Source organism: Molossus molossus, unplaced genomic scaffold, assembly GCF_014108415.1.
Source record: "Molossus molossus isolate mMolMol1 unplaced genomic scaffold, mMolMol1.p scaffold_m16_p_11, whole genome shotgun sequence".
NCBI classification, from domain to species: Eukaryota; Metazoa; Chordata; class Mammalia; order Chiroptera; family Molossidae; genus Molossus; species Molossus molossus.
In genome coordinates this window covers 75,942,002-75,958,243 of record NW_023425346.1, presented here as the reverse complement: position 1 = coordinate 75,958,243, position 16,242 = coordinate 75,942,002, and the positions used below count along the sequence as shown (strand labels likewise).

The window sequence follows — 16,242 nt, the reverse complement described above, 5'->3', positions numbered from 1 at the left end:
TATCATGTAATATATATGTAATAAAGCTGTTTTTTATTTTTATTTTTTTCTTTATTGGTTTTTAGTGAGAGAGGAAGGGAGAAGGAGAGATAGAAACATTGATGAGAGAGAACATCGATTGGCCTCCCCTGCATGCCCCCCACTGGGGATCGGGCCCACAACCTGGGCATGTGTCCTGACTGGGAATCAGACTGGCGACCTCTTGGTGCATGGGTCCATGCTCAACCACTGAGCCACACCAGCTGGGCATAAAGCTGTTTTTCAGTAATTGACCTTTTATTCAAAGAAAGTGTCTAATAAAAGAAGATAATTATAGTTCATCACCTGTTTTTAGCATATGGAAAACTGATAGTAGTAGAAGTCAACCTTGATTAGATTTTAAGAATAGAGCTGTAATGTTCATCAATAAAAACATTTAAACTTTTTTACAACAGGGGTGATTATATAAATGCACCAATAAAAATGGAGAGCAGTGTCTTTGTTGCCCTGGGGTCTGCTCCCCTCTGTGGCACATGTCCTCGGTCACTGTCGGCTCCTGGGGCGTCTGGAAGAACAGGGTTTGGAAGCTGGGCCTGGGGAACAGGCTGAGGGAGAGAAGATTTGCTCAGTCTGTTTTTGTTTTTCTGCATCACAACTTTCGGCTTGCCTAACTGTTCATCTGTTTTCCAGAAGGGCGCAAAATCATGTGGGCTCCCCAAGCTAGAACCTGAGATGGATCCTTGGCTTAAATGACAAGTGACATGGAATGTTTGGCCATTTAAACTGGTCAAAATGAACATCAGTGAGCTGGGCCCCAGCAGGAGAGTGGGGATTGGCTTGGCGGAAGCCGCCGACACGCCCCTCCCCGTGGCCCCTCCCCGTGGCCCCTCTCTGTGGCCCCTCCCCGTGGCCCCTCCCCGTGGCCCCTCCTTCCCTCTCACTGACTGAAGATGGCTCTTTCTTTGTTATGAAAGTTGAACCTAAGGTTTTCCACATTGATGTTTCCCCCCCTCAATCCTCCATTTGAAAAGTAAAAGCAGATTTACTTATGAATAGGCATAATATTTATGTCTGAAATATCAGGGATAAAATTTGGATTTGATGATAGGTCATAACTCTGGAAGGTAGCTGATTTAGTGCCTTTCTTTAGGGACTGCAGTGTGACTTTACTGTATTGTTTTGTGATTTTCTAAGGGTGCCAGGGAAGTAAAGCATCCGACCCAAATCTAGACCCATCTCGGTAGCTGTCCCCTGAGTTGGGATTTGCCAGTGAACCCCCAGAATCACTTTGTTTTCCTCCATTTAGTTCTCATCTACAAGGGCATTGCGATAAGTTGCCCACTGATTCTGAGTTTCCCTGGAAATAAGAAAGGCGGGTTTTGATTGCATGTACTCACTGACTTAGATCCGGGGGCCCCACCTTCCCTAGACAAGGGCTCGGGGAGTGCCCGGTCCGCCTTGGGGTTGTCCGCCGCAGGGCTGTCGTGGGCCCGGAGCTGCCGGGCTGTCAGCCGGGTCCGCAGCTCACCTGTTTCCAGCCTTCCCGGCTCTCCCTCCCGCCACCTCCTCTCTCCTTTCTCATTACTGTTGCTTTTCTCACGGGCTCTTTAGAAACTCAAGGGAAACAGCTCCCAAAGCATGCAGTTGGACTTAAACGTGACAGCTGTGAAGGAGAAAAGTGTGCACTGAGCCATCTTACCAGTTTCATGTTCTGTGAAGGACGGTCTCTGTGACTGGACATGCCGTTCTGAGTGGGGAGGCCAGCGGCCTGTAGAGGTTAAGGAGGGGCTTGCTTTGAAACGTATTAGAGTTAAAAAGAACCTTAGCCTACATAGGGCCCAGGATGTCCTACACTTGCCTGATGGCAAAAAATTATCTGCATCTTTTAGTCAATAATGAAAATTCCTGGGCCCCATCCTGCCCTCCTGAACCACGAACTCTAAGGAAGGGTCTCTGGAATCTGAGTTTTGTTGTGTGGTTTTGTTTGTTTTTTAACAAGCTACTTGGGTAATTGTTAGGATCAGGTAAGTTGGGAATCCCTGATGTAAGATGACCACCACCCCTTACAACTGAGGAGTCGGGGTCAGCTTAATGGGTGGAGTTACTCAGCCAGGGAAGAGGCTGAAGTGAATTTACTAATGGTGTGATACTATCATTTTCCCATCTCCATATGAGATTAGCACCTGTTTCTTGGGACTGTTATGAAGATAAGATGAGATCATATATAATTGTCCTTGGAAATTGTAAGGAGCTAGATGGATGTCAGCATTTATTAAATGGCTGAACCGGAACACCAGCCCCAAAGCTTCGGCTCCACCCCAGGGACTCCTCGGTGCTTTGTTAAAGTATTTGAGCTTATTTTTCCAAATTAGAAACTACCCATTGATTTTGAAGGCTATGAAAGATTTGTTATAATCTGATAGTTTGCCGTTTGGTTCAAGAGCACACATTTTAGCCTTGTACCTTGATTAAGCATTCGGATGGACCACGTTGAGACTGAAACCAGTTATCCTTGTGCAGGTGCGAAATTGAAGCAACTCTTGAGAGGCTGAAGAAACTAGAGCGTGATCTCAGCTTTAAAGAGCAGGAGCTGAAAGAACGAGAAAGACGTCTGAAGATGTGGGAGCAAAAACTAACGGAGCAGTCCAACACCCCGGTGAGTGTGCCCGCCTGGTTAACCCGTCCCCCACTTAGAAGACATGGCTGAGCATGGCGCATGGCGACCCCTGCCTCCCTCTGCCACCCCCTCCCTTCCTGCCTAACACCGTGTATTAAAGGGCGCACACTTATGCTCAAGTAGAGTTCATATCTCACTTCAATTAACAGTGTCAGAAATTTAGAAGATTATCCTATCTCTGCTCTGTCCCTAAGAACTGTTGTTCTGTCAGTGTGTTCATATATTAGAATAACAAAAATAAAACCCAATGTATATTTCACACCATCTGCTAGAAGCCCAGAACATGTGTCTCAATGCTGCTTAACTCTTTAAAGTTCATGAATTAATTAATGTAACACCGAGGCAGCTAGTTGTCTAAGAAAGCCTGTGATGTGTCAGAACTTAACCAAGTTTTTCTTCTAAAAGAGAGCTAATTTAATGACAGATGAATGACGAGCACTAATGTTCCTTACTCAATTTAGCGGTATGATCATGGGCAGTAAAAGACTGGAAATGAACTTCTCTCCGGACAAGCTTCCAATATTTATTACAATTAGGAGATATCTCGGTTTATTCCGAGCCGTATAATTCAAGGACGATAAAAATTCTTTGTAAGGATTTTGCTATTTGTACACTTACCTTGAGCTTATATGTTGACATGATATATTGAAAGTCTAATCAAAATTCAGCATTCTTTTCTATTTTAAAAGATTTATCACTTTTGGAAATGAAGTATAAATTTATTATTAGTTTTTCCAGGGTTTTTAATGGGTCATATTTGTCCACTTGAAAATCACAAGTAAGGGTAAGATTAAAAATATATTTGTTATATATTTTAAATTTATTCTTGATAGCTAGTATGGCAACTATACAAAAAAACAAACAAACAAACAAAAACCTTAAATGCCCTTCACTTTGTGATCTTCAGAAAGCTTTTCTATTTTTAAAAGTCTTCATCTTCATTAAGCAGCCAGTGCCCAGTTGCAGAGTATTTCCCAGTGTCTAAAGAATAAAACAGTTTGCCTCCTTTTCCCATTTACGTGGAGAAGCAACCTGATACCCAAAAAAGGGGAAACACAATGAAGATAAATGTTTATGATCAGATTTAACTTTTCAGAAATGACTTTGGTTCCTCAAGGCATCCCAGAGTAAGAACTGAATTGCTATACATGACTATCATGGGTATTAAAAAGGTACCACATTTTATATAAATTCAGCGAATTTAACTTGGCTCCCAGGAAAGAAGTCGAGGGGAGTTTCCTGTCCTGGTGGAACTCAGCCCACAGGCAGCCCCAGAAAGTGTTCCCAGGGCCCCGGAAGGGAGCACTGCTTTCCCCAGCTCAGGAGAGGCAGGCATGTGGCCGTCTTCCTGAGTTGGTTTTGGGGTTTTTTCTGTGTGTGTGTTTTTTTAAATACATTGAAATCTTAAGCTCTAAAGCATTGCATGCTGGACCCTAAATGTAGCATTGTAAGGAAAACTTCAAACCACCTATTAGCGTTCGCTTTAGAACCTTCGGCTTGTTGGCATTCATTTTGCTAAGAAGTGATGGGCTGCCTGGCACACATTCTTGCTATTGTTAGTAACATAGTTGTGTCCTAAAGAGTGGAGCACTGTGCGTGCCCAGCGGGTTGTATGCTGCATGTCGACTGCAGAAACTTTCTGTAAAGGAGCTTCCCCGAGAGCAGCGGCCGCAGTGGGGCTCCTGCCCTCGCCTCTCACTGGGCTGCATGTTCACACGCTTGCTTTTCATGTCTCCTGCTCAGAGCTGGGATTCTGAAGGAGAGGAAGTTTGTGCGCAGGTGTTTTGTAAGTAGGTATTTTCTTTTAATCCTCACATCAGTTTCTAGATGACTTTCAATGAGGCTTCTGAGAGAAAGATAAAATAGACCTTTTGAAAAGGAAGTGGCTGGAGGTTTAAGTTACCTGTAGGTAACCTCGTCTTAATTATAGAAGTTTAACATCGACAGATGTCATTTAAAATTGTATTATTGGATTTATTTCAAGGAAGGACGTTATTTTCCTCCCTGAAATTAAAACATGAGTTAAAGATATTTGGGGAGATGAATTCTCCATACATAAATATGAACGTTTATTTTTTAATTATTATTGTAGCTTGGTGTAGAAAACATTTCTTTTAAGAGTAAAAGCTTATTTGAGAGACATTTATTGAGATCTTAACATACTGTGAGGAAGGACCTATGAGATAATAAAATAAATAAGCAACAAAGAGTTTCCCGAGAGCATCTAACAATTGAAAAACAAATTCGTGAAGCTGGGAAATAATGTCGAGTCTCCAGTGTTAGAGGATCTAAAGCAGTTTCTTTCTTCAATGGAGTTGGTACTTTTTTTAGCTGAACTAGGTGAAGTTCTTATTAACAACTTCAGAAGTCTTTTCTTAATAGAGTAGAATATTTTTAAAAACTCGGCTCCAGCTTTAATTTAAAAATTAGAAAATTGGCCCAAAAAGTATCTTTACACCCAGAATATAAAGGTCACCCCACAGTAATATATTTGTACAATGTTTGTCATAAATTTACCCATATTTAAACAACACCAAAAATATAAGCTTTAATTTGCTTATTTCCCAACAAAAGAGTTAGTCACGCTTTTCAGAGCCAGTTTTACTCCCAAAACTAATCTGACCAACATTTATGGAAATAGGCTGATTGTTCAAAATAATTACATAAGGTAGAAAATAAATGTCTGTATCCACTGTGAGAAGGAGAATTCCTAGAAATAAAATTATGCTGGAAGAAGAAAACTTATATAGTCGAGAATAGAGAATAACAATCTACATTAACAGTAGTTTCCTTTCCTCCCAATTTTCCCATGTATTTATGTATGTACTTGTTTAATATTAGAGACAGAATCTGGAATTTGTTCACAACTAAATTATTTCATAAATCAAATAACTAGTATTATATCTCATCTGGCTGTAATAAGTAACAAATGGAAACAAGTGACTTCTGGCCTCATTTTTAGTTTAGAGTCAGATACTAATCTAGCTAAAAAAAAAGTAATGAATGCCCACATTTTTTAGAACTATATTGACTGCTGAGCTGTTTTCACGCTTCCTCTAAGCTTTTCTTCTTTGGTACAAGGTTTCTTGATTTTTACTTGAGATTTCATCTCTACTTAATTCTTTTTTAATATGATCTGTGAAAGTGAAATTGGAAAAAATTAAGAGAAGTCCTAAAAACTATTTTGTTTTACGCAAAAAGAGGGCTTAAAGCTTGCAATTTCCTTCCCGTGTGAAATTTGGCTTGCTACAGTGCTTTGCAAACTTGTGGTTGTGATTTATTCTGTCATTTATGAATTATGGCAAATATCCTGGAGCCTGATGTGCCAATAAAGAAATTCTCACATAATTCCCTACATTCATTTATTTTCCCTCATCATTTACCTTCTGTGCAGTGCCCGCTAATTTTGTGGTATCTGTTTCCTTTATTTAAATTGGTCCTAATCTCTCTTTTTACTTCTGTCCTTTCTTCCCTTGTGATAGCTTCTCTTGCCTCTTGCTGCAAGAATGTCTGAGGAGTCTTACTTTGAATCTAAGACAGAGGAGTCAAACAGTGCAGAGATGTCATGTCAGATCACAGCAACAAGTAACGGGGAGGGCCATGGCATGAACCCAAGTCTGCAGGCCATGATGCTGATGGGCTTTGGGGATATCTTCTCAATGAACAAAGCAGGAGCTGTGCTGCATTCTGGGATGCAGATAAACATGCAAGCCAAGCAGAATTCTTCCAAAACCACATCTAAGAGAAAGGGGAAGAAGGTCAACATGGCCCTGGGGTTCAGTGATTTTGACTTGTCAGAAGGTGACGATGATGATGATGACGGTGATGAGGAGGATAATGACATGGATAATAATAGTGAATGAAAGCAGAAAGCAAAGTAATAAAATGGAAAATGTTTGGAAAAACAAAATAAACTTGTTATCTCAGTCTGTACAAAAACCAGGAAGGAGGTAGAAAACCAAGCATTGCGTTTGTAGGCCAATTACATTTATGTGACAGTCATTTCTTAATTGATTTTACTTTTGATTTGTTTTTGCTTACAGAAAAATGGGAGGGTCGGGGGAGGTCAAGCCAAAAGGTATACGAATCAGCAAATGTGGTGCCTGATTATAGAAATTTGTGATTCCATATACAATATAGTATTTTTAGCTAATGACGTGCTGGCTTTTTATTTAATGAATATTTTATAGCTTGTATTTGATTTGATTACTTGATTTCATTTATTCAGTTGCTTAAGAAAACTTACATTTTAAACAAGCACTCTTAACTCCTAATCTTCTTTGACACTTGATTTTCTTGTTACATACTACTTTTTTTTTATAGCAATACACTGTACTATCAGAAACGATTGATAGTGACTACAAAATCCAACAATTAAAAAAAATTGAGATGAAAGAAGGATGTCACAAATACTTCTTCAGAAGTACCTAAATGCCGAGAATTTTCAATATTTAATAGCGCAACCTTTCAAAGTGAGACCTGAGAGATGTTCTTCTCCATAGCACATTTGAAGGAGAGAGACTCTAATCTGAAAACAGCAGCAGATGTCACAGGCTTTCCAACCAGTGCTAGCCCTGGAAGCTTCTTAACAGCAACACACTGTCATCCAAGCCTTACCCCTTCCTTTATACAGGGAGAGATGTGGTCTGCGAGGGGACTTCGGCAGTGTGAGGTTTGCCACAGGCCCGCTCTGCACTTCCGGTGAGAGCACGTGTGTGTGTGTGTGTGTTTCAGAGAGGCCTGATGATCTTGGATTCTCAACATATGGATAGATTTTTTTTTAAGAAGGAAATAAATACTATAAAAGGACCGGCAAAGATAAGTTTTCATTACTTAGGCAAACGTACAAGACGAAGGGTCTTTTGATAGGAAATGTAGCCCTCCAGGCTGTCTCTTTTGAACCCTGACTAAGGATGCTGGAGCCAGAGGGAAGGAGGTGTGGGTGCTGCTGTAAAATCCTGGGCAGCCAGAGATGCTCCAAATGTTATCACATATTTGTCAAAGCTTGTCTAAACTATAAAACACCGTTTTTTAAAAAAATAACTACAGGACATTTGTAGTTATGAAAAAAGGCAAAAGAACAAAGACTTTTTTTCCAGCCTAAATTAGAGAACAGCACTGTTCATTTGACTAGTAAATCAAAGTCCTTTTGGTGATTCTTTTTATGGAAGATTTAAGAAAGGACATCATCATAGATAGTAATACTATTTTCAAGTATATTTGATCGTAAAAAGCCTCTTGGAATTTGAAGCATGGCGTGCCTCTAACCCTATTAAGAGCTGAAAAATACCCACAAAATGATCTGTGCACTGTTCCAGCTTTATTTGGAGAAAAATAACAAATAAATTTGGGCAAATGATTTAACCTCTTTGTGTCTGTTTGCTCATCTCTAACATGGGAATGATGATAGATCTACTTCAAAGAACTATTATGAAGATTATTACTATTATTATGACGATGAAGATGAAACAATACACAGAGAGCACTTCGGTGCCACGCCCATGTAAACAGTCAGTTAATGTTAGCTGCTGTGATGATGCCAGTGAAAAGACACTGAAAAATGAGTGGTTTCAGTAACCTTCTGGAAAAATAAACTAGCGACATCAAGTGATTATTTGTTTAGTATGAGATGAAATTAAAAGTTGATTGCTTTCAGGGAAGAGTGTGAGCAATAGATGAATTCTGTCGGCCTTTAAGGCTACCACCCACAGACTAAGTAGATACAGAAAGAGTAGGTAAGTCTTTCACTTAGAAAGGGGGTTCCTCACATACCCAATCTGATACATAGATACAGAGACACGCACACCACAATATAGTGCTGGTGACAAATTGACATACACTTAAATAAGCGTCCTGTCTACTCCCTGACTCAAGCCAGGCCACTCAAGCAGAAAAATCTCAGAGTAGAGCAGAAGGTTTGCACCTCTTGACTTCCCGGCATGCCCTGCGACACTATGGCTTAGCAGCCTGAAGGAAAGAGCTCAAGACGGTAGTTTAAAAGCCTCTTGCACATTTTACCAGGCAAAGATAAAGCCATTCATTCCACAAACATTCATTGAGCCCCTTCTCTGTGCCAGGTACTGTTTCAGGGAACAACTAGACAACAATCTTTGCACTGTGGAGATCAACACTAAACAAAACTAATATATTTTATGGAATGAAAACCTGGGATAAGTGTGTGCTGTCAAATGAAGGAGGGAGGGAGGAGAAGGCCCATAGGGAATGTTGAGGTGTTTTCATGTGTGGTTAGGAAAGGCCTCACTGATAAAGGAATCTCTGTGGGCTAATTTTGGGATCTGTGCATTTTATGTAAGAATGTAAACCTTGCCCCTCATTTAGGAATAATCAGCAATAAATTTAAAACAGACAGATGAACTTAATGAAACTGACATTTTCCCTTTACATATATATCTATTATGATTATACATAAAGTTTTGCTGCATTAATAAAAACAGCCAAATAGGGCCAAAAGAGAAGGTAGTAGGATTCTGTACCCAGGCCCAGATTTACCATTAACTAGATAATACTTCTGGAATATTTCCATCCCTGCCATTTCCCACCAATATTCCAGAGGTGATTATAATTCAATGTTCTGCCATCAAGGAACTATACAGATTTAGGATACAACGAATTGATAACCTCGGTGATAAACTTAAAACTGTTCTCTACCAAGAATTGGGCTGTAGTTCCCACAGGGCATCAGCTGTTTTACTCTCTGTTCCAAAGCAGTATCTTCTAGGGTTTTGAATATCCCTGAAACCTGAATCATAGAAACAGCATTTTATTTATTTATTTATTATTTTTTTGCGTCTTTGTTGACTTTTTTTTTAATGTATTTTTGTTACATGTTTCTCCTTTTTCCCCCATTGATACCCTCTTCCCGATCCCCGCCCCCAGCCCTGTCCCCAGCATTGTTGTCTATGTCCATGGTTACATATACATATATAGAAATGTCATTTTAAAGTGAATGAGACCAGTGTGAAGATTAGAAGACTTTGAACTCTATTATTAGTTTTATTAATTTTCAAAAGAAATGTTTATCATCCATATGCAGAAAAGCTCATGCTGATGTTAATTGTGCACCTTCCAATTCCTTTTTCAGATTAGTTTTTGGAATGGCAAATTATTGAATTTATTTCCAATTATTTGACTTACATTTATAAGAAAAGAGAAAGAAATAATGAAATTTGAAGATTCAAAATGAGAATTGAAACTCGAAATTGTAGTAATAATTGTCAGAGCCATAAAATTAAATATATACTACTTTTTCACTTTTTTTCTTTACTCATAAAGTTGATCATGTAAAATTTTTTCTATTTTTTTCTTCAATTTTTAATTTAATTTAATTTTTCCCATCACCTTTTATCCCCTCTATGCCCTCTTCCACCTCCACCCACCCCCTTCCACCCCTGCAATCGCCACACTGTTGTCTGTGTCCATGAGTTCTCTCTTTTTTTCTTCTTTGCTCAATCCCTCCACCCCCTGCCCCCCCAGCTGTGTGCCTGCTCTGTATCTGAGTGTGTCTCTCATTTACTTGGTAGTTCAGTTTGTTCATTAAATTCCACATGATCATGTAGAATTTGGTGGTACCCTACTAGTGGTTCTTAGCCAAGGTAGTGCTGTCACCTAATGGTGTTTGGGAGTGCTGGGGCATATTTTTGTTTGTCATGGTGACTGGGGGTGTATTTAGTGCCCAGTGCCAAAAATGGTAACATCCCGAATGTCAGGGACAGTTGCCCCTAATAGAGAATTCCATCCCAAATACCCATTGTTCCTTCTTCCACTGAGAAGCTTGCTAAACTTGGCAGTCTTAGAATTCCATATCTAGTTTTTCCCCCAAACAAAATCACCCAAGTCAAGAGATGCATTTTCAGAATTACACAATCTGAATTTTGTAGGTTTGTGGCATTTATCTTAAATCCCTACTTGTGGAAATGGGTTCTTTCCTCATAAGAATGCTGTGGAAACTTTATGAAACATCTAAGTTTACTCTCCTGTTATAACGATGCCACAATAACAAAAGAAAAGCATCACTGAGGTAGCTACAATTCTACAAAGTAGCCAGGTTCATTTAAAAGGGCCCTTTTCCTACCAATCATTGTCGTTTCGTTGGTTGGTTGGTTGGTAGGTGGTTTTTTTTGTTGTTGTTGTTGTTAGCAAAATTACGATGTAATATTTAACGCAAGTAACAATGGCAAGAAGTTGCAGGCTCATAGCACTCTTGTATTTGATGTTGTGGAACTGCTGAAGGTCGGGTTTTAGCCAGTGATTTTTAACATGCAGCAAATTAGACTTTCAGACCAGCTGAGAATTCACTTGATCGCCATTGAAATCAGGGAGGTGGGGGTGGGAGAAGGTTTGGGAGAGAGCAGAATGACTTCTGTACACTATGATATAGATAACTTTATTTTTAGAGTTTTCATTGGAGTGGTAAGAATTTTGTGAAAGATCATTTTAAAACATATTCCAAGTTAAATATGGATACTTTAAATATTTTTTATACACTAGACTTGTTGCAGCCATTTGAAATGAGCAGTCTCACCAAACCACATATATAACAGAGCGTACATTTTTCTATAATCAGGCACCTTTTGCTGCTTTTGAGTAAAATTGGTTTTCTGCTTAGATTGTAAGCATTGCCAGAGAGAAGAATCTATTCTGTTCTTTGGACTGTAGCATTGACAGCCTAGATGCTGCCTTTCTGTGATGGAAAATGAGTGTCTCCCAGGAAATCTGGAAGACGGGCCACGTTTCCTCTGGCTCCAGCTGATTTGCACTCTGTTGCCTGTGAGGAGCTTTCTGGCATGCGATTATTTACTTCAAAGTAGAGTTGCAAGCACCTACATTAATTATTTTACATTGTGTGCAGAATAATATATCTTTTTGTGTCAGATCCAATACACTGCACATATTGCTTTTACACTGTTTTAAAAATTTTGTACTAAATAATAGAAAATATTTATATTCTTTGAGTGTGATCTTTGAAGCTTTGAGTAGATGGCATTATCACTTTATTGTTTTGTTTTTTTTTTAAACAAAGTTTTTTCTCAATTATTCTATTGCGATGTTATTCTGAGCGAGTCCTATGCCAAAATCTTATGTAATGTTTGTATGGAAGATTAAATTTTACTCCTCTGTGGTAAGACGACTCAGTTACTGACTTCGTGGTTGGAATTTGATATTCCAGAGTCCACAGTGTATTCAGAAATCCAAGTTGGTGTCATGAATTTCATTTTGATGTGAACTTTGCTTTCCTTTGTTTTAAGACTCCATTTTACAATAAACATTTTGACAGTAAATCCCTTTGTTATGTGTTACTGTGTATATCACATCTTCATTAGGTTGGAATCCCCACGTGGTCTGAAGGAATCACTGTCACACACTTGCACGTGAGTGTGAGCTTTTCTCTCCTGAAATCGATTGGAGTGTATGAATGTGTAAAGGGACGGGGCAGTCACGACGTGGATTTTTTCTTATCCCCAAAGCGAGACAGAAAGGCTTAGAACTCACCCTGCAGCAGATACACTGATATGTTGACAAGGTACAGAAAACATAAAGGCAATGGTCAGCCGCTGTGTGGCTGGAGGTCATCAACCCTCACCCCCTGGCCTGCCCAATCCAAACCGTCTTGAAGCGGTGCCTCCCTCTCGCTGGTCTTAGGAGAGTCCTGCCAGAGCCGCCGGCGTGAGTATCACCCAGGACCGGAGGCCCTGCCCGGGGCAAGTGCGAGATAACTCTTCTCCCCTTTTGACATGAAAACCAAAGGTGTTGGTTTTGATTAGTTGTTTCATTTACAACCTTATTCTGATCAAGAAATACTTACCAATTTTCTTTAGCACAACATTTGGGAATGGTATAAAAATCAAAACACTGCCCATCCCTCTCCTCCCTCTAAAAGCCAGACCTGATGCAAGGAAATATTTCTGTAACTTCGTCTGTTGTCCTTGAACGAATCAGAGAAGTTTCCGACCTCACATGTTTCCGTGATGGGAACAGGAAATGACCTGCTTCTGCAGCTGGATCCAGCTGCCCCGTGAAGAAATAAAACTTCTCATGTATTTTCTTCGATGAGGTTCAGTTTCAGATCTTATTCCTCACATTGTTTTCCTTTCTGCATTATTACAGCAGGTGAGTGCATGGGACCATTCATTCCTACACACACCAGGCATTTCAGAGGAGGGAAGGGGCAATCCCGAGAGAATCGGAGCACGCGGGGGCAGCGAGTCCGCAGAGGGCACGCGGGGGTAGCGAGTACCTAAGAGTATGTGCGGGTAGCGGAGTCCGCAGAGGGCACGCGGGGGTAGCGAGTACCTAAGAGTATGGGGGGTAGCAGAGTCCGCAGAGGGCACGCGGGGGTAGCGAGTACCTAAGAGTATGGGGGGTAGCAGAGTCCGCAGAGGGCACGCGGGGGTAGCGAGTACCTAAGAGTATGGGGGGTAGCAGAGTCCGCAGAGGGCACGCGGGCGTAGCGAGTACCTAAGAGTATGTGGGGGTAGCAGAGTCCGCAGAGGGCACGCGGGGGTAGCGAGTACCTAAGAGTATGTGCAGGTAGCGGAGTCCGCAGAGGGCACGCGGGGGTAGCGAGTACCTAAGAGTATGTGGGGGTAGCAGAGTCCGCAGAGGGCACGCGGGGGTAGCGAGTACCTAAGAGTATGTGGGGGTAGCAGAGTCCGCAGAGGGCACGCGGGGGTAGCGAGTGCCTAAGAGTATGTGCGGGTAGCGGAGTCCGCAGAGGGCACGCGGGGGTAGCGAGTGCCTAAGAGTATGTGCGGGTAGCGGAGTCCGCAGAGGGCACGCGGGGGTAGCGAGTGCCTAAGAGTATGTGCGGGTAGCGGAGTCCGCAGAGGGCACGTGGGGTAGCCGAGTATGTAGAGAGTAGTAGCGAGTTATGCTATTGCAACTGACCTATAATACTCAAACTCTACACATTCAGGGCCATTGTAACCAGTGTTTTCTGTTGTTTTTATAAATTCTGCCTGGGCCCCCAGAGTCGGAGTCATTTCCCTCTACTCCTGGACACACACTGCACCTGGTGCCCTGGTTGGGCACCATGCACTGCCCGTCGCCTCTCCCCGCCTGCCACTGCCAGGTTTGCCCTGCTGCTTCTCCTCACCTGTTCTCACTCCCTGCAGTGCCCAGCTCAAGCCGCTGCGCTTCCATCCCCCATCCTAGTCAATGGACCCCCCCTTCTCCCTGGCACACCCATAGACACTGAACTCTCTACTGGAGAATTTAGCATTTTAGTAAATACATCCTTCAATTTTATTCATTCAACAAATCGTTTAACAAAAGTTTACCAGGTATTGTATGCCAGGCACTCTGCTAGGCACTAAGGAAACCAAAATTAAGGTTATCTTGGTTCTCCCTGTGTAATTCATACCTATTTTACCCCATTTTAATGAACAGCTCCTTGAGTGTGAGCAGGTGAGTTTAACCTACCTGCAGGTTACATTAACTCACCCACCCTCTGACTTTTACACTATTAAAAGTGACCAAATTCAGCTTTTTCCAACTCACCCACCAAAACACGTTATTTGTAACAGAGGTTAAACAGCACTTGGCCACAATTATTTCATGAGCCATTCAACCATATGGACACGTTAAGCTGGTTAGAACTAGTGACTAACAAACTCTAATTCAAGTCTCAGGACACCCAGGTCTTTTTCAAATGATGCAGGTGTTCATTATTTGGTCTATGGCTGTGGGGCACACACACCCTGAAGTAAGGAGCCGTTTGACTCTGAAAATGGTGCCAACTGAAGTCCTCTTGCAAAGCGACCTTTCACGTTCGTGCCCCTGACAGGAAGGAGTTTTGAGTTTGGTTTGGTTGTAGTGAGGGCCACTTGCCACCTGGGCTCCTTAGAACAGTCCTAGTGCCACTTGTCCCCCTTCATCCATGGGTCCTAGTATTGGGTTTTAAAAATATATTGCAAGCAAAACATTTAGTTAAATACTTAGAAATTCTCCTGTAAGAATGAGCACGAGTTGTCTGGTTACCAAATGGTTACTTCGGAATTTTCATTAAATAATCAAATGATCCTCGTGTTGACTGAGAATTCCGAAGGAGGCTCTGGTATCTGACCAATGCCAGGAATTCCTTGACTGCCAAGCCCTATCGGGGGATATGAAAGGACTCTTGGTGTGCCAAGTACGAAGAGGGAAAAATGTCAAGATGCGCTGAGTCTGGCTGCAGCAGCTCACCAAGGGCAATGAGCTGTTCTGAGAGGTGGACGCACATGATGGGCCTCTGTGGGCAAAAGCTCTTGGCGCGCTGAAACACGCCTCTTAAGGTCAGGAAACTTGTTTTCCATGCAGCTTCACCTACAGGAAGAACAAGCCAGAGCAGCAGCCGAGAGCTGAAATAGACAACGGGATAAACCGGAGGACAAGGATAATATACTTGTTTTTAATTCCATTCATATTTCCCATGCAGCTGCTGCCTTCCTTTGAGATTGGCTCGTGGACCGAAGATGATGTGGTAAGCTGCTTCTGCTACTGCCCCGTTTGACCTGGGCAGGTATTTCATAAATTTGCCCACAAGTTAAAAATGCAGCTGGAGGGGCTTGGGCCTTAGGAACTAACTAGAATTTGACAAATTCCATATTCTTCTATTTGTAATGCAGTGATGTTTAAAATAAGGCCTCAAAAGCAAAGCAAGTATCGCTTCAAATCATACAAGAAGATTTCACCTCCCTATTTGCTCTGAAGGCTGTTCTGGAATACAATAATGAATTCCAATGATGAAACTAAAGGGCTGGTCCAGGATACCAAATAAACACATGAAAAAAAAATGATCTTAAATTTTTCTAAAATGACTAGGGATGGACTCGAACTAGGCGGAGAAAGAGCTGGTAGTGGCAGGGCTAGACTGACTCCGCAGAACTGGGTTTCCTTCCGACCTCAGGCCGGTTCACAAGTGACAGGTTCCATTTCCCCGTCCTCACTCTGTCTCTCCCAAGGGGGAATGGCCATGAGCTCCCAGACATTGTCTGCAGTTGGAGCCAGAGAAACCCCATGTTTTTGAGAGAATGTGGGCAGAAGTCAAAAGGAAGCCCTGCACCCCACACTCGGGGGGAGACCCTGAAGGAAAATCCTACTTAGCCTGTTGTATCTCCGCATCTATTTCCATAGTGAAAAACAGGTCTGAGAATTCTTGATCAGAGACCTCAGGACCTTATGCTCAAGGTATCATTAAATGCAAAAGCAGGAAAACATTGGATGCCGGCCGTAGCAGGCCCCCAGCCAGGAAGTGGACCAGGTGCCATGGGGTACAGACACGCTACTGGAAGCTCTTGGGAAGGTCTGTTTACCTAACTCACCCTGGGTTCTGGGCCAAGGCATTACCCTTGCCGCCCTTTGTATTCTGGTGAAGTGAAATTGCTTCCAACTTTAGCTGACCTCTGGCTTCTCCAGGGAAAGGAAACAGCACTAGTTGCGTCTACATCATCCCATGTGCTGAGGCCCGGTGGTTCCCAGGTTCCTGCCTGCCCTGCTCAACAGGGAAGAGGACGAAGGATCTCCTTTATTCCCGGGCAGGAACAGAATCCCTTTATCCCCAGCTGCAAAATTGGCACATCTAATTTGAG

At 41.9% G+C, this 16,242-nt stretch overlaps 1 protein-coding gene across 3 annotated transcripts in view; it reads left to right on the top strand.

Moving 5' to 3' along the window:
- The window catches only part of MAP3K20 (mitogen-activated protein kinase kinase kinase 20), a 156,375-nt gene that overhangs the window by 106,900 nt on the left and 33,233 nt on the right, over nucleotides 1–16,242 (top strand). The window contains exons 11-12 of one of the 3 annotated variants that reach the window (XM_036253959.1): nucleotides 2,500–2,635; nucleotides 15,090–15,134. In XM_036253959.1, the coding sequence (XP_036109852.1) occupies nucleotides 2,500–2,635; nucleotides 15,090–15,134 (181 nt within the window). Of the gene's footprint in view, nucleotides 1–2,499; nucleotides 2,636–6,138; nucleotides 9,480–15,089; nucleotides 15,135–16,242 lie in introns of those variants that run through there. The other 2 variants (XM_036253958.1, XM_036253957.1) reach the window with 2 other exon arrangements.